Below are 18200 nucleotides of genomic sequence, written 5' to 3'. Positions count from 1 at the left end.
TCTTCTCCTTCAGATCTATGGGAGTCGTCAGATTATACTGGAGAAAGAGGAGACAGAAGAGCTAAAACGATTTGATGATCCAGGTTTGATGCTCATGGGTTTCAAGCCGTTGGTACTGCTGAAGAAACACCATTATCTGAGGCCCTCCCTGTTCGTGTACCCAGAGGAGTCGTTGGTGATTGGTAAGTAGTGTGGACCACGGATGAGTGACTCTAACACACAGTGCAGTTTATGGAGCAGTGCTTTGTAAATGGGCACTGCTTGGACACTGTACAGGAGATGTTAATAGAGTATGTTGAAAGTGTTTCAAGCTCTACCTGGTGCAGTGGCTCATGCCTCTAATCCTAGCACTTTGGGAGGCCAAGGCAGATGGATCACCTGAGGTCAGGATGAGCCTGGCCAACATGGTGAAACCTCGTCTCTACTAAAAATACAAAATTTAGCCAGACCTGGTGGCTTGCGCCTGTGATCCCAGCTACCTGGGAGGCTGAGGCACGAAAATCACTTGAATCTGAAAGACAGAGGTTTCAGTGAGCTGAGATCACACCACTGCATTCTAGCCTGGGCGATAGAGTGAGACTGTCTCAAAAAAAAAAAAACCAAAAGTGTTTCAAGCTCAAATTTTGGAAATGTGGGAATAAAGAAACAGATTTCTTTTCTTTTTTTTTTTTTTGGAGATGGAGTTTTATTCTTGTCACCTAGAGTAGAGTGTAGTTGTGCAATTTCGGCTCACTGCAACATCCGCCTCACGGATGAGGACTGTGGAATTCAGCTTTATAAATTTTTTTTTAATTTACTTTTTATTTATTTATTTATTTATATTTGAGACAGAGTCTCACCCTGTCACCCAGGCTGGAGTGCAATGGCCCGATCTTGGCTCAGTGCAACCTCCACCCGCCTGGTTCAAATGATTCTTCTTCCTCAGCCTCTCGAGTAGCTGGGATTACAGGAACCCGCTACCACGTGTACCTAATTTTTGTATTTTTAGTAGAGATGGGGTTTCACCTTTTTGACCAGTCTGATCTCAAACTCGACCTCGTGATTCACCCATCTCGGCCTCCCAAAGTGCTGAGATTATAGGTGTGAGCCACCGTGCCCGGCCTTGTTTATATTTATATATATTTTTGTTGTTGTTGTTGTTGCCCAGGCTGGAGTGAAGTGGTGCAGTCTCGGCTCACTGCAACCTCCGTCCCCTGAGTTCAAGCGACTCTCCTGCCTGAGCCTCCCAAGTAGCTGTTATTATAGGTGCACGCCACCATGCCCGGCTTAAATTCTCTATTTTTAGTAGAGATGGGGTTTCACCATGTTGGCCAGGCTTGTCTCGAACTCCTGACCTTAGGCGATCCACCCGCCTTGGCCTCTCACAGTGCTGGGATTACAGGCGTGAGCCACCACATCCAGCCTGGAATTTAGCTTTTTAAAAACAGTTTCCCGCCGGGCGCGGTGGCTCACGCCTGTAATCCCAGCACTTTGGGAGGCCGAGGCGGGCGGATCACAAGGTCAGGAGATCGAGACCACAGTGAAACCCCGTCTCTACTAAAAATACAAAAAATTAGCCGGGCGCGGTGGTGGGCGCCTGTAGTCCCAGCTACTCAGGAGGCTGAGGCAGGAGAATGGCGTGAACCCGGGAGGCGGAGCTTGCAGTGAGCCGAGATCGCGCCACTGCACTCCAGCCTGGGCGACAGCGCGAGACTCCGTCTCAAAAAAAAAAAAAAACAGTTTCCCATGTAATTCTTTGAAACATCAGATAAGAGAGCAGAAAGCAAACAAAACCAAAATAAGCCCACAACTTTTTCTCTAGTGTTGGAAATTAAAGAGGATGTGAACCTTGTCGTTGTGTTTATTTGTGCAGTCTAGATCCTTTCTTCCTCTGTGCTACGGCTCATGAACACCCCAAATTTGACTTAATTGGTTTTCATTAGTAACTGGGGTCATGTCGTTAACCTAGTGTCAGTAAAAGTGAATTGATATTAATAATTTACTTTTTTTTTTTTTTGAGACAGTCTCACTCTGTCACCCAGGCTGGAATCCAGTGGCACCATCTTGGCTCACTGTAGCCTCAAGCTCCCAGGCTCAGGTGATTCTCCCACCTCAGCCTCTCGAGCAACTGAGACTACAGGCCCGCACCACCACGTCCAGCTAATCTTTTGTATTTTTAGTAGAGACAGGTTTTGCTGTGTTGGACAAGCTGGTCTCGAACTCCTGGGCTCAAGCAATCCACCTGTCTTGGCCTCCCAGAGTGCTGGGACTGTAAACGTGAGCCACCTCACCTGGCCAATAATTCACTTTCTGTTTGTTTGTTTGTTTTAAAACAGTCTTGCTCTGTTGTCCAGGCTGGAGTGCAGTGGTGAGGTCTCGGCTCGCTGCAAGCTCCGCCTCCTGGGTTCAAGCGATTCTTCTGCCTCAGCCTCCCAAGTAGCTGGGACTACAGGCATGCACCACCATGCCCAGCTAATTTTTGTATTTTTAGTAGAGACGGGGTTTCACCATATTGGCCAGGTTGGTCTCGAACTCCTGACCTCGTGATCCGCCTGCCTGTACCTCCCAAAGTGCTGGGATTACAGGCGTGAGCCACTATGCCTGGCCATAATTCCCTTTCTTAAGTGGAATGTTTGGGGCTTCTAAACCTCTTACTCCTTTTAAAAATTTTCCTTTCTGTGTCTCTGCTGCCCCCGTTTTCCCCTTAGTTGGGGGTCCTCCAACCCTTACCTGTTGAGATATAAGCCCTTTAAAGGCTTCGTGTGGTGGCTCATGCCTGTAATCCCAACACTTTGGGAGGCTGAGGCTGGAGGATCAGTTGAGCCCAGGAGTTGGAGACCAGTGAGGGTGACTTAGAGAGACCTTGTCTCTACAAAAACTCTTAAAACTAGCTGGGTGTGGTGGTGCATGACTGTAGTCCCAGTTATTCAGGAAGCAGAGGTGGGAAGATGGCTTGAGCTTGGGAGGTCAAGGCTGCAGTGAGTTGTGATTGCAGCACTGCACTCTATCCTGGGTGACAGAGCGAGACCCTGTCTCAAATAAATAAATAATAAAATTAAAATAAGCCCTTTAAAGAAAATGGAAGAGAAACTGTAGGGCTAAAAGAGAAGAAAGGAGGAAACCGTTTTAGGAAGCTGGTCACTGGGCTTTTTGTTTTCTAGGGAGCTCAACCTTGTTCAGTGCTCTGCTCATCAAGTGTCTGGAGAAGGAGGTTGCAGCATTGTGCAGATACACACCCCGCAGGAACATCCCCCCTTATTTTGTGGCTTTGGTGCCACAGGACGAAGAGTTGGATGACCAGAAAATTCAGGTGACTCCTCCAGGTATGTGGCAGACATATTTCCAGGGCTTCTGAACCTTGCCCATACTTTGGAATCATCCATGGGCCCCTAATGCAGACCTACTGAATCATAGTCTCTGGGAATGGGGCTTAAAAGTGTCTATTTTTTAGGTTTCTTGGGTGAATTTAATGCACAGACAGATGAGGCCACTAAATATAGTTATGGGGTGCACAGCATGCGCAGCCATACAAGGCTGATCTGCAGCTGGGATAGAGAAGTGTCTGCTTAGGGGACTGTTTGCAGATTACTGACACAAGTTCTTGGTACCTCACTGCCGACGCCTTTCTTTCCAAAGCCATTGTTTGGCACCCTTGTAATGTCTAATGTTTGGTTTAGTTCCTGTACAAACCAACCGTGGGGTTTGCCAAGATAGTGAGGTAAAGCAGAAAGACCATGGATTTTAAAGTCAGATTTGACTTTATCTTGTGCTTATGTGTCTGGAAGCCTGCTTGCTTTTGTTTTGGGCCCATCTCTGCTGCTTATTAGCTGGTCAACGTGGGCAAGTAATTTAACCTTTCTATTTAATATTTCTTAGCTACAAATATGGGTGTTCTGGAGCACCTTTCCTTTGGGGTGGTTTTACATTTAAGATGCATTACTGTAGTTTTAACTTTGATCCTCAGCATGTTCAGAAGTGCTCAGTTACTAAGCTATTACCTCTCGGCTCCAAATTCACCATTTTATGCTCTGCACTGCTGAGGCTGAGATGATCCAGACCTAATTTCATCTTTCACGGCTGGCTCTCAGGCTGTGTCTGTAGTGGGTGCTAGAGGGAGACCAAAGGGCAGAGGAGAGGTGAGGGACTTGCTTCTTCCTGTTTGCTCAGTGTGGTCAGCATTGTTTGCAAAGGCTTTCACTTGGTAGCAGCAGTTAGTTACAGAGCCTAGATTTTTTAGTCCTTCCAGAACCAGCCAGTAATTGAACTAAAATCAGCCTGATAACCCTTACCTGTTTCCTTTTATTTATCATGTGGTAGAGGGTAAGGAAAAAAGGGGCGAGGGTGAAGCTCAGAGGAGGCCCCCATGGAGCTGGGATTTAGCCCTCCAGGGAGGAGGCACTGTCCAGCTAGCTCTGGATGTATCAAAAAAGCTGGAGACTGGAACCAACTGCTGCCAGGTAAAGGGTCTCTGCTGGGGCATTACAGACAGGAACAGTAAATACAGGAGGGCCACAACCACAGTTTTGCTTTCTGCAATTTCAGTTACCCATAGTCAACCATGGTCCAAAAATTTTAAATGGAAAATTCCAGAAAAAGTTTAAAAGCACAATCCCACCTGGGGCAGGAATCATCCGTTTGTTAAGCATCTTCCCACTGTAAATGCTACCCACCGGTTAGTCACTTAGTAGCTGTCTTGGTTATCAGATTGACTGTCAAGGTGTAATACGTATTACAGTGCTTGTGTTCAGGTCACCTTATTTAATAATGGCCCCAAAGCACAAGTGTGGTGCTGGCAATTTGGATATACTAAAGAGAAAGTCATAAAGTGCTTCTTTTAAATGAAAAGATGAGAGATCTTGACTTTAATGAAGAAAAAAATATCGTATGCTGAGGTTGCTAAGATATACGGTAAGAAGGAGTCTTCTATCCACAAAATTGTTAAGAAGGAAAAGGAAATTTCATCTTAGTGGCCGGGCGTGGTGGCTCATGCCTATAATCCCAGCACTTTGGGAGGCCTAGCCAAGTGGATCACGAGGTCAGGAGATCGAGACCATCCTGGCTAACACGGTGAAACCCCATCTCTACTAAAAGTACAAAAAATTAGCCGGGTGTGGTGGCGGTCACCTGTAGTCCCAGCTACTTGGGAGGCTGAAGCAGGAGAATGGCGTGAACCTGGGAGGCAGAGTTTGCAGTGAGCTGAGATTGTGCCACTGCACTCCAGCCTGGGTGACAGAGCGAGACTCTGTCTCAAAAAAAGCCTGGGCGTAGTAGCTCACGCCTATAATCCCAGCACTTTGGGAGGCTGAAGCCGGTGGATCATGAGGTCAGGAGATTGAGACCATCCTGGCTAACACAGTGAAACCCTGTCTCTACTAAAAATACAAAAAATTAGCCGGGTATGGTGGGTGCTTGTAGTCCCAGCTACTCGGGAGGCTGAGGCAGGAGAATGGTGTGAACCCGGGAGGTGGAGCTTGCAGTGAGCCGAGATCACGCCGCTGCACTCCAACCTGGGTGACAGAGCACGACTCTGTCTCAAAAAAAAAAAGAAAAAAGAAATTCATCTTAGTTTTTTTCTTTCCTTTTTTTACATAAATTGAGACAGGGTCTCACTGTGTTACCCAGGCTGGTCTCGAACTCCCGAGCTGAAGTGATCGTCCTGCTTCAGCCTCCCAAAGTGCTGTGCTTACCGACGTGAGCCACCTTGCCCGGCCTAAGCTGGTTTTGCTCTTGCACCTCAAACTGTAAAAGTTACTGCCACAGTACATGAAAAGTGCGTAGTTAAAATAGAAAAGGAGGCCAGGCACCGTGGCTAATGCCTATAATCCTAGCACTTTGGGAGGCTGAGGCAGATGGATCACTTGAGCCCAGGAGTTTGAGACCAGCCTGAACAACATGGTGAAACTCCTTCTCTGCAAAAAATACAAAAAGTTAGCCAGGTGTGGTGGTGTTCACCTGTAGTCCCGGCTACTTGATAGGCTACTTGAGTCTGAGAGGTAGAGGCTACAGTAAGCTGTGATCACACCACTGCATTCCAGCCTGGATGATAGCAAGACCCTGTCAAAAAAAAAAAAGATGAAGGCTGGGCGCGGTGGCTCACGCCTGTAATTGCAGCCCTTTGGGAGGCTGAGGTGGGCAGATCCCCTGAGATCAGGAGTTTGAGACCAGCCTGACCAACATGGCGAAACCCCGTCTCTACTAAAAGTACAAGAATTAGCCGGGTGTGGTGGTGCATACCTGTAATCCCAGCTATTCAGGAGGCTGAGGCAGGAGAACCGCTTGAACCTGGGAGGCGGAGGTTGCAGCGAGCCGAGATTGCGCCACTGCACTCCAGTCTGGGTGACAAGAGTGAAACTCCATCTCAAAAAAAGAAAAAAAGAAAAACACGTTAAATATTAAATATATGAATGTACAACATGGACAGAAACATGTTTTAATTGATGGCAGTCAGGTTTGGTGCTGTCTGAGGTTTCGAGTATTCTCCGGGGTTCTTCAAACATATTCCCCAGGGATAAAGGATCTACAGTATACAGGAAGGGGCACCCCTCCTCCCTTGCAGTCCTCTGGAAAATGCAGAGGGAGTCTGTTAGGCAGATAATAACAAAAACCAGCTGGTGAAGTTTGAGAAATAGGGCCTACAGGGCCCCGGCCCCAGCACCACAGGATATAGAAGGAGGAATTTGGAGCTGAGAAACAAGTGACTGCAACACTTGAAGTCAAATGAAAGAAAATTTATCTCCCTTCTTCAGGCTTCCAGCTGGTCTTTTTACCCTTTGCTGATGATAAAAGGAAGATGCCCTTTACTGAAAAAATCATGGCAACTCCAGAGCAGGTGGACAAGATGAAGGCTATCGTTGAGAAGCTTCGCTTCACATACAGGTGAGTCAATCTCAGACCTTCTGGAACTGCCTCTGGAGTTGAAAGTCTTATTAGAAATTTAGCTTGGGCATAGGCCAAGAGAATGACACTACTCTTCAGCAAACTGACAGATTACTACTTGTTATTAATAGTTTTTTGAAAGCCATATAGATAATGGAAGCTTTTATTATATTGGAGACTCTGGGATTTTGTGGTTGCTGTGTTGTGCTGTACTTAGCCAGATTAGTTGGTTGAACAAATTCAAAAAAATAGCGGAATTCTTAGTCGCCCTTCTCCTTGCTTCTTTGTGTTACTCCACAATGAGCAAAAGTAAATAAATCTAGTGTAAATTGTTACAGGCTTAAAAGAATGATTAAGTAATTCAAGTCATTCCCTCTCACATATATAATAGACCAACTCTCAAAGGCTGCATAATGGGACACTAAACATAATTTTTTTCACATACCATTTTTAAAAAAATTTTTAATTATTTTGAGACAGGGTCTCTGTCACCCAGGTTTGAGTGCAGTGGTGTTATCGTAGCTCACTGCAGCCTTGACCTCCCTGGGCTCAGGTGATTCTCCCACCTCAGACTCCAGAGTAGCTGGGACCATAGCCTTGCACCACCACGCCTGACTAATTTTTGTATTTTTTGTAGAGATGAGGTTTCACCATGTTGCCCAGCTGGTCTCAAACTCCTGTGCTCAAGCCATCCGCCTGCCTCAGCTTCTCAAAGTGCTGGATTACAGGCGTGAGCCAGGGTGCCCAGCCAGGTTTGCTTTTTAAGTTGACTTGAGACGAAGTCTGGCTCTGCCAGACTTCGGTACAGTGGCATGATCATGGCTCACTGCAGCCTCGATCTCCTGGACTCAAGCAGTCTTCCTACCTAAGCCTTCTGAGTAGCTGGGACCACAGGCGTGCACCAACATGCCTGGTTGATTTTTAAACTTTTTGTAGATACAGGGTCTCACCATGTTGCCCAAGCTGGTCTCGAACTGCCGGACTCAAACATTCTGCCTACCTTGGCCTACCAAAGTGCTGGGATTACAGGCATGAGCTACTGCACCTGACCTCAACTGTTTTACTTGGGGTATTTTTCTCAGCTCACCCCGGACCTGTAGTATCTCAGGTGGTTTTATTTATTCTTATTTTTTCAGTGTTTAAATTGTCATGTTTCAATTGAGTTATATTATTGTTTCAACAGAAGTGACAGCTTTGAGAACCCCGTGCTGCAGCAGCACTTCAGGAACCTGGAGGCCTTGGCTTTGGATTTGATGGAGCCGGAACAAGCAGTGGACCTGACATGTAAGGAGGTTGAATCGAGTAGTTCTTTTCATGGGAGGCTTTCTTACTGGTTCCACTCTGAACCAGTAATTTAGGTGCATTTCCCAGTACTCTTTAAACACTTAACCTCATTGCCCAGACCCCCTCTTTTTGGGAGCTTTTCTAGACCAGCTTAAACAGCCAGGGACCAGATTTGGCTGGTTCTGTAGTGAGAGGAGGAGAGTGGCAGGCTCCTGAGACTGCCTCTGAACTAAGCCACTCTGTGACTACCTGCTAGTGAAAGTTAAAAAATAATGTAAGAGGCCCAGCACGGTGGCTCATGCCTGTAATCCCAGCACTTTGGGAGGCTGAGGCAGGTGGATCACGAGGTCGAGAGATTGAGACCATCCTGGCCAACATGGTGAAACACTATCTCTACTAAATAAAAAAAATTAGCTGGTTGTGGTGGTGTGGGCCTGTAGTCCCAGCTACTCAGGAGGCTGAGGCAGGGGGATTGGTTGAACCCAGGAGGCAGAGGTTGCAGTGAGCTGAGATCACACCACTGCACTCCAGCCTGGTGACAGAGCGAGACACCGTCTCAAAAAACAAAACAAACAAGCAAAAATAATAGGAAATGAGTGGTGGATTTGGGTTTAGAATCCAGTGACTCCCGGCCTACCTCTGCCTCCTGGGTTCAAGCTCTTCTCGTGCCTCAGTCTCCCGAGTAGTTGGCCCCCGCCCAGCTAATTTTTAGTAGAGATGGGATTTCGCCATGATGGCCCGACTGGTCTCAGAATGATCTCTTTTACATTAGACAAAATAGCCCCAGTGTTAAAAGCAGAAGAGTTATTGGACCATTGTTACTGTGGCACCTGCTTAGCTGTGTCTGGCGGAAGAGAAACGTTTTGAGCTAAACGGCCCATCTCCTCCTTTCAGGCCTTAGGCAAATTCGGAAGTCGGTGGCTTAGTGCCTAGAAAGGTAGTTTAGGACACAGGCTTTGGAGGTGACTGATGTCTATTTGAATCTCAGCTCTGCTACTTAATAAATTGAGTAGCTTTGGGGATATTACTTAATCCCTCTGAGACTTGGTTTCATTTTTGGTAAAATGTGGATAATGATATTGTTCTTACAAGGTGTTAACGAAATGTAGGCCCTGACACTCAGTAAGTGCTCAGAACACAACCATTCTCTTTAGTCTACAGCTATTCCATTCCCAGGATCTCAACTCCTTACTTTCTGGCATCCAGCCCTATAAGTTCATGGAAAGTCCTATTTTCTCTCCCTATCTCTATTTTCAAAACAGTTAGCTTGGCTGCCCTAATTTTTTTTTCTTTTTTTTTTTTTTGAGACGGAGTCTTGCTGTGTTTCCCAGGCTGCAGGGCAGTGGTGTGATCTCGGCTCGCTGCAGCCTCCGCCTCCTGGGTTCAAGCAATTCTCCTGCCTCAGCATCCTGAGTACCTGGGATTACAGGTGCTTGCCACCACACCCAGCTAATTTTTTTTTTTTGAGATGGAGTATCGCCCTGTTGCCCAGGCTGGAGTACAGTGGCGCAATCTCCGCTCACTGTAAGCCCCGCCTCCTGGGTTCACACCGTTCTCCTGCCTCAGCTTCCCAAGTAGCTGGGACTACAGGCGCCCGCCAACACGCTCGGCTAATTTTTTCGTATTTTTAGTAGAGACGGGGTTTCACCGTGTTAGCCTGGATGGTCTCTATCTCTTGACTTTGTGATCAGCCTGCCTCGGCCTCCCAAAGTGCTAGGATTACAGCATGAGCCACTGCGCCCAGCCTGCCCTTATATTTCTTATAACCTAAATGACCCAGGTTTCTATCCTCAGCCCTCTCTTCTCTGCCTTCTTGTTTTCTTATCCACTTCCAGAACCTCAGTTGCCACGTCATGGCCGTGACCCCCAGGCCTATGTCTCCAGCCCTGTCCTTTCTTCTAAACTCTTGGCTGGAACTTCCAGCTACCTGGTCAGTGTCTACTGTAGGACCTGGATATCCTTCTGCGCAAACATCTGAACCTTTGACTCTTTCCTCTTTTACATCCCTCAGTCTTTTCTAATCAAATGCCTGTATATTTCCCTCTAACACCAATATATGCTTCTTTTTAAATATTTATTAAAGATTGGAAGTTGTTTTCCCACTCTCTTCTCAGCTTTGTGACACTGTACCACTAGGGTTTTCATCCTGTGCTGGTGGAAACCCTCTGACTCCTTTCCTGGACCTGCTTCCCTTCTTTTACAGGGCTGCTCTGAGTGACTGAGCCCCACCTTCCTCTCACATTCCACTTCTCCCCTGGTGCCCTCAGCAGGTTACACTGGCAGTTCTCAAAGTGTGATCCCTAGATGGGCAGCCTGAATGTCACCAGGGCATTTGTGAGAAATGCAAATTATTGAGCCCTTTCCCAAGCTGATTGAATCTGATGCTTAGGTGGGTGCCCAGAAACGTGTGGTTTTCTTTGTTGTTGTTGTTTTGAGACGGAGTCTCACTCTGTCGCCCAGGCTGGAGTGCAGTGGCACGATCTCAGCTCACTGCAAGCTCCGCCTCCTGGGTTCACTCCATTCTCCTGCCTCAGCCTCCTGAGTAGCTGGCACTACGGGCACCTGCCACCACGCCCGGCTAATTTTTTTGTATTTTTAGTAGAGACGGGGTTTCACCGTGTTAACCAGGATGATCTCGATCTCCTGACTCTGTTATCTGCCTGTTTTGCGTCTTGGCCTCCCAAAGTGCTGGGATAACAGGTGTGAGCCACCACATGCGGCCAGAAACTTGTGTTTTAACAAGCCTTCCAGGCGGTTCTAAGACATGCCACTACTTTTTTTTTTTTTTTTTGACATGGAGTCTGGCTGTGTAGCCCAGACTGGAGTGCAGTGGCGCAATCTCGGCTCACTACAAGCTCTGCCCCCCGGGTTCACGCCATTCTCCTGCCTCAGCCTCCCGAGTAGGTGGGACTACTGGCGCCTGCCACCACGCCCGTCTAATTTTTTGTAGTTTTAGTAGAGACGCGGTTTCACCGTGTTAGCCAGGATGGTCTTGATCTCCTGACCTCGTGATCCACTCGCCTTGGCCTCCCAAAGTGCTGGGATTACAAGCTGGAGCCACAGTGCCCGGCCTATTTTGTGTTTTTATTAGCAATTGGGTTTCGCCATATTGGCCAGGCTGGTGTCAAACTCCTGACCTCAAGTGATCCACCTGTCTTGGCCTCCCGAAATGCTGGGATTACAGACATAAGCCACTGTACTCAGTACTTTTATTTTTATTTTTAGTACTGAGCATTGGCTGGACCTCAGTGCATTACTTAATTAATTAATTAATTAATTTGAGACAGGTTCTCACTCTGTCACCCAGGCTGAAGTGCAGTGACGGGATCTCAACTCACTGAAACCTTCGCCTCCCAGGCCCAAGCAATTCTCCTCTCTCAGCCTCTCAAGTAGCTGGGATTACAGGTGCCTGCCACCATGCCTGGCTAATTTTTGTATTTTTTAGTAGAGATGGGGTTTCACCATATTGGCCAGGCTCATCTCGAACTCCTGACCTTGGGTGATCCACCTGCCTTGGCCTCCCAAAGTGCTGGGATTATAGGCATGAGCCACTGTGCCCGGCCTCTCAGTACTTTTAAAACTCTACAGATGGCCGGGCGCAGTGGCTCAAGCCTGTAATCCCAGCACTTTGGGAGGCCGAGACGGGCGGATCATGAGGTCAGGAGATCGAGACCATCCTGGCTAATACGGTGAAACCCCGTCTCTACTAAAAAATACAAAAAACTAGCCGGGCGAAGTGGCGGGTGCCTGTAGTCCCAGCTACTTGGGAGGCTGAGGCAGGAGAATGGCGTGAACCCAGGAGGCGGAGCTTGCAGTGAGCTGAGATCCGGCCACTGCACTCCAGCCTGGGTGACAGAGCAAGACTCCGTCTCAAAAAAAAAAAAAAAACAAAAAAAAACTCTACAGATGATTCCCAGGTTGGGAGCCAGTGCTCTTGCAGAGGTTCCCATGATGTGGAACAGGAGGCTTCTGATGCAGCAGGAGCACAGTTGGGCTCCAGCATTGTGCCATCTTGTAGTTACACCAGCAACGGCTCCCCTCCGTGCTTGGCAAATATGGGCATGTGAGCTGCCCCTCTCATCACCCTTGCCCTTAATGTGACACAGCTCATGTCAGAAGCTTGATTTAACCATGTAGTTGTAAGCTAACAAAAAAGGAAACAAAAATATGATCTTTCCTCCAAAGTTGCCTTTTCCTGTCATACTTGCTCCCCGTTTCAGCCAGTCATCTCCCCATCCCACTCCTATTCTTCTTACGTTCTGGTATCCAGCTCTGTAATTTCAGTTAAACAATAAATCCTATTGTATCAGTAAGTCCTGCCAGTTCTGTCACTTCTCATGTTTATGGGTCCTCTCACCCACACCCCACTTCACCTGTCTCTCTTACCCTCTTTCAGTTCACCCTCCACGCAGCTATCAGGGGGTTCTTTGGATAAGGCCTGATTCCTTGGCAGACATTCAAGCTTCTATGACCTCACCATGCCCATCTTTCCCACCTCTCTACTGGCCCTGTCCTCCTTAACACCCTACCTTCCAGCTATATGTCACCTGCTCTTTCTCACCTGATGCCTTCTGCTTCTTATCTTTCACCATCCCTCCTGTGTTACAGTGTGCCTTTATAGTTGCTTCTTGCATGGTGTTGCCCAACTCCACTGCATCATTTTTATCCACCTCCTCACTCTCACTGGGCTGTGAAGAGTGAAACCCCATCTCTACTAAAAATACAAAAAAATTAGCCGGGCGTGGTGGTGGATGCCTGTTGTCCCAGGAGGCTGAGGCAGGAGAATTGCTTGAACACGGGAGGGGGAGGTTCCAGTGAGCTGAGATCATGTCACTGCACTCCAGCCTGGGTGACAGAGCGAGACTCCGTCTCAAAAAAAATAAATAAAAACTGGGGACAAATTTACCTGTCTTATAGATTGTTAGAAGGAGTAAAGAGAGTAAGTTTAAAGCATTTACAACAGTGCCTGGCTGTAGGTAGTATGTGTGATTACAGTAAATGCAGGTGTTGGAAGGTACTTGGTAAATGCTGGAAAGACCTTTCCCGAGACCCCTCCCACCCCAGCAGTTAGGTGCTCTGTCTTCTGGTTCTCAGAGAGTTGGAACTGGACAGCAAGCTGGGGCTCGTGACTCACCAGGCCACTCTTCTGTGTTTTGATTTTCTAGTGCCCAAGGTTGAAGCAATGAATAAAAGACTGGGCTCCTTGGTGGATGAGTTTAAGGAGCTTGTTTACCCACCAGATTACAATCCTGAAGGGAAAGTTACCAAGAGAAAACACGGTGAGGAGCTGAATGTGGACATGTGGGCTATTTTAAAAAATTGCTTTTATGATGGTCTTATCACAGTGGGCAGTATCCTTTCAGAAATATCTATTCACACTCTAGTTAAAATGGCTTTTATCCAAAAAACAGGCAATAACAAATGCTGGCAAGGATGTGGAGAAAAGGGAACCCTCACATAGTGTTGGTGGGAATGTAAATTAGTACAGCCACTATTATGGAGAAGAGTTTGGAGTTTCCTCAAAACGTGAAAAGTAGAGCTACCATATGATCCAGTATGTATCCAAAAGAAATCAGCGTATCAAAGAGAGATGTGCACTCCCATGTTTATTGCAGCACCATTCACAGTAGTCAAGATTTAGAAGCAACCTGAGTATATCAGCAGATGACTGGATAAAGAAAATGTGGTACACATACACAATGGAGTAGTACTATTCAGCCATAAAAAAGAATGAGATCCTGTCACTTGCAATAATATGTTAAGTAAGCCAGGCTCAGAAAGACAGATATTTGCATGTTCTCACTTATATGTGGAATCTAAAAATCAAAACAATTGAACTCATGGAGATAGAGCATAGAAGGATGGTTACCAGAGGCTGAGAAGGGTAGTGGGTAGTGGGTGGGGCATTGGGGGTTGGTGGGGATGGTTAAAATAGAATGATTAAGATCTATTTGGTAATACAATAGAGTGACCATAGTCAGTAATTTAATTGTACATTTAAAAATAACTAAAGGAATACAATTGGAATGTTTGTAATATAAAAGATAAATGCTTGAGGGGATGGATACCCCATTTATGCTGATGTGATTATTTCACATTGCATGCCTGTATCAAAATACCTCATGTACCCCACAAATATACATACCTACTATGTACCCACAAAAATTAAAAATGAAAAAATTTTAGAAAAGAACTGTCTATACAACCATACATATTTATACATACCAACATACATATTTCAGCACAAAATGGAATAATAATCACATTGTTTTCTAGTTTGCTATTTTTGTTACTCAGCAATATATGTTGCACAGTTACTTATATCCACACTTACCTATCTATCTCATTTTTTAAAAAATGAGGCTGCAGAGTAGTTCATTGGATAGATATACCAGGTTATTTAACCAGACCTGTATTGACAAGTGGATATGCTGCACTGAATATGCTTTTTCCGTTGTGTACTTGTGTGAATAGATCCACAGGATACATTCTTGCAGTGAATTGCTTCCAAAACAGTGATAGATTTACCCTCTATCCAAGAAGGAGTGAGAATGTTTTCCTGTACTCTCACCCTTCCAGGACTTAATTTTTTTAATTTACAATAAAAATGATACAGAAGTTGGCCAGGTGCGGTGGCTCACACCTGTAATCCCAGCACTTTGGGAGGCCGAGGTGGGTGGATCATGAGGTCAGGAGTTCGAGACCAGCCTGGCCAACATAGTGAAACATCATCTCTACTAAAAATACAAAAATTAGCCAGATGTGGTGGTGGACACTTGTAGCCCCAACTACCCGGGAGGCTGAGGCAGGAAAATCCCTTGAACCCGGGAGGCAGAGGTTGCAGTGAGCAAGACCATGCCATTGCACCCCAGCCTCGGTGATAGAGTGAGACGCCATCTCAAAAATGACACAGAAGTTATGTTTTTTTTTTTTCTTTTTTTTTTTTAAGACAGTCTTGCTCAGTCACCCAGGCTGGAGTCCAGTGGCTCAATCACAGTTCACTGTAGCCTCAACCTCCTGGGCTTGAGTGATCCTCCAGCCTCAGCCTCCTGAGTAGCTGAGTCTGCAGGTGCACACCACCATGGCCGGTTGATTTTATTTCTTGTAGAGGCAGGGTCTCACTGTATTGCCAAGGCTGGTCATGAACCTGTAAAAGGTTTTCGAAGGAAGGAAGGAATGACTTACCAGAGTGAGCAACAGTTTTGGGTAAACTGATGGCATTCACACTACTTGTAATTTCCTCCTAGGTATGATCTGTGTTTTATTTTGCACTTTAAATGAAGCTGCCTTATCGAGATAAGTCTTCCCCATGGTGTCCTAGGCTGGCATCACAGCTTTATGGTTAATTGCAGCCCAGATTATATGAGGGCCCCTGTGCCATGTAGCTGGGATGCCACTTGTAGCATTTCCAGTCACTCCCTCCTGACCTTTTCCCCCAGATAATGATGGTTCTGGAAGCAAAAGGCCCAAGGTGGAGTATTCAGAAGAGGAGCTGAAGACCCACATCAGCAAGGGCACGCTGGGCAAGTTCACTGTGCCCATGCTGAAAGAGGCCTGCCGGGCTTACGGGCTGAAGAGTGGGCTGAAGAAGCAGGAGCTGCTGGAAGCCCTCACCAAGCACTTCCAGGACTGACCAGACACCGCGCGTCCAGCTGCCCTTCCACAGTGTGGCCAGGCTGCCTGGCCTTGTCCTTAGCCAGTTAAAATGTGTTTCTCCTGAGCTAGGAAGAGTCTACCCGACATAAGTTGAGGGACTTTATGTTTTTGAGGCTTTCTGTTGCCATGGTGATGGTGTAGCCCTCCCACTTTGCTGTTCCTTACTTTACTGCCTGAATAAAGAGCCCTAAGTTTGTACTATATACCGTTCTTTCGTGTGAAGGAGAAAGGTGTGTATGCCTTGCATCCAAAACTCACTGGCCATCACTTAGCTTAATTTTCTCTTTCCTTGGGAACACTCATCACCACAAGGGAAACAAAACAAGTATCAGCAGGGAGGGTGAGAGTGACAGGTCAGGGCAGGTGAAGGTATTTTGGGAATAAGAAGCCCTAGCAGGATTATATTCTTATCCTCTGTCCTCTAGCCTGTTTTTCTTTAAATGTGTCATGTAATGTGTCATGTTAAGGTGTAATCAGATTTCTGAAGCAATAAGAAGGTAACACTTTTAGTTCTGGGGCCATTTGGTTCATGAGTAAACAGCAACTCCCTCTCACTGCATTCCTCTTAATGCAACATTAAGTCTTGCAAAAATATACCCATTTTCTGTTGCCCTGAGAATTTGGGTTCCAGAATAAGTGAAATGAAGAGTTATTCCTCTTGTGTTTTGGGGGAGCTGTATCAAGAAGATGAGGAAAGGTCCTAATATTTAAGGAAGGGGAAGAGGAGAGGAGTGTCTTTTACCTTTTCTTCCTCTACATCCCTGCTCTGTCCTCCCTGTCTTCTGAAGAATTATCCTGAAGGAAGGAAGGAGAGCATCTGGAATTGTTGGTCTGCTTTTAGGATGTGAGTAAGGGTTTGCAGGTCCTGTGTCCTTCAGGACTAGGATGAGCAGCACCTCGAGGAAGAGAGTGTAGGACATGCCAGTTTACTCCTCTTCAGAGATTCTCAGCTTTGGATTCTTGGCTGTAAGCTTTATAGGGTTTGTTTTTTGTTTTTTGGTTTTTTGTTTTTTTTTGTAACCTGTTTTTGCTTTTGTTTTTGTTTGAAAGGAGATACTGTATTTTTTTGTATTTCCTTACGTGTGTGGGCAAGAGGGGAAGATAATTCTCCCATTAGATGCTTAGAAATTGTTGAGAAATTGGACCATTGCCCTTAAATGGAGCAAGTTTGGAAACTGGATTCTACAGGGGGTTAATATACCAAGGTAAATTGGAATCACACTAGTCACAGCCAGTCACCTGCAATAGGAGGACAAGGAGTAGCCCCACTGAGCCCTTGGTATCCAACCCTGGATGCTGGAGCTAGTGAAGAGCAGCCCTGGAGTGAGCCCCAGGCTGGCTTTGCTGTGCACGCTACGCCCAAGCCTATGCTCCTTTGCCTCCTACTTCCAAAATGGAAAGAATGAGAGTTCAGGGTCAAACACCTACCAGAGCCAGGTAGGTGTGTGGATGTTAGACAAATCACCCGAGGTCTGTGCTAAGCAGCAACAGAGTGATACTTCTCTGTAAATGAATGATGCCTTCTCTGCCTGCTGAACCTCCCACCCAGGAGAGAAGAAATACCATATTCCAGTGCAATTGGTTAGGCCTTTGGAAGCTCATGAGGCTGATGTAGCAAATTTACGTTTTAGTGCCATCATATATACAAGTGACCTTGGGCAATTTATGAGGCATTTTTGAGTCTTAGCTTCCACATTCTTATAATAGCATCACATGGTGAAAATGAGAAAATACATAAAAGAACATGGCACTCTAGGTACAGCTGGCCTTCTGCATCTGCAGGCTGCACATCCATGGATTCAACCTACGTGGATCAAAAATTTGGGGGCCAGGCACGTTGGCTCACGCCTGTAATCCCAACACTAGGAGGCCAAGGCAGGTGGATAATGAGGTCAGGAGTTTGAGACCAGCCTGGCCAGCATGGTGAAACCCCATCTCTACTAAAAATACAAAAAAATTAGCCGGGCATGATGACGTGCACCTGTAATCCCAGCTACTTGGGAGGCTAAGGCAGGAGAATCGCTTGAATCTGGGAGGCGGAGGTTGTAGTGAGCCGAGATCGCGCCATTGCACTCCAGCCTGGGCAACACAGTGAAACTCTGTCTTTAAATAAATAAATAAATAAATAAATAAATAAATAAAACTTGGGGGAAAAAAATGGATGGCTGCATTTGTACTCTTGCTCTTGTCGCCCAGGCTGGAGTGCAGTGGCGCAATCTTGGCTCCCTGCAACATCTGCCTCCTGGGTTCACACGATTCTCCTGCCTCAGCCTCCCCAGTACTAGGATTACTGGCGCACACCACTGCGCCCGGCTAATTTTTTATTTTTAGTAGAGACGGAGTTTCACCATGTTGGCCAGGCTGCTCTCGAAGTCTTGACCTTAGGTGACCTGCCCGCCCAGGCC

The 18200-nt window shown here is 46.5% G+C and overlaps 1 protein-coding gene across 2 annotated transcripts in view; it reads left to right on the top strand.

Annotated features, from left to right (window-relative positions):
• The window catches only part of XRCC6 (X-ray repair cross complementing 6), a 39539-nt gene extending 23541 nt beyond the window's left edge, over nucleotides 1-15998 (top strand). For both annotated transcript variants that reach the window (XM_009217389.3, XM_009217390.2), the window contains exons 8-13: nucleotides 14-182; nucleotides 3141-3302; nucleotides 6726-6855; nucleotides 8039-8139; nucleotides 13305-13418; nucleotides 15579-15998. In XM_009217389.3, the coding sequence (XP_009215653.2) occupies nucleotides 14-182; nucleotides 3141-3302; nucleotides 6726-6855; nucleotides 8039-8139; nucleotides 13305-13418; nucleotides 15579-15772 (870 nt within the window). In that variant the 3' untranslated portion in view covers nucleotides 15773-15998. The remainder of the gene's footprint in view (nucleotides 1-13; nucleotides 183-3140; nucleotides 3303-6725; nucleotides 6856-8038; nucleotides 8140-13304; nucleotides 13419-15578) is intronic.
• The last annotated feature ends 2202 nt before the right edge of the window (nucleotides 15999-18200 follow it).

The sequence above is a fragment of the Papio anubis genome, chromosome 16 (assembly GCF_008728515.1).
Source record: "Papio anubis isolate 15944 chromosome 16, Panubis1.0, whole genome shotgun sequence".
Lineage (NCBI taxonomy): Eukaryota > Metazoa > Chordata > Mammalia > Primates > Cercopithecidae > Papio > Papio anubis.
The sequence above is the reverse complement of the archived record's forward strand: the minus strand, read 5'-3'. Positions and strand labels throughout refer to the sequence as shown.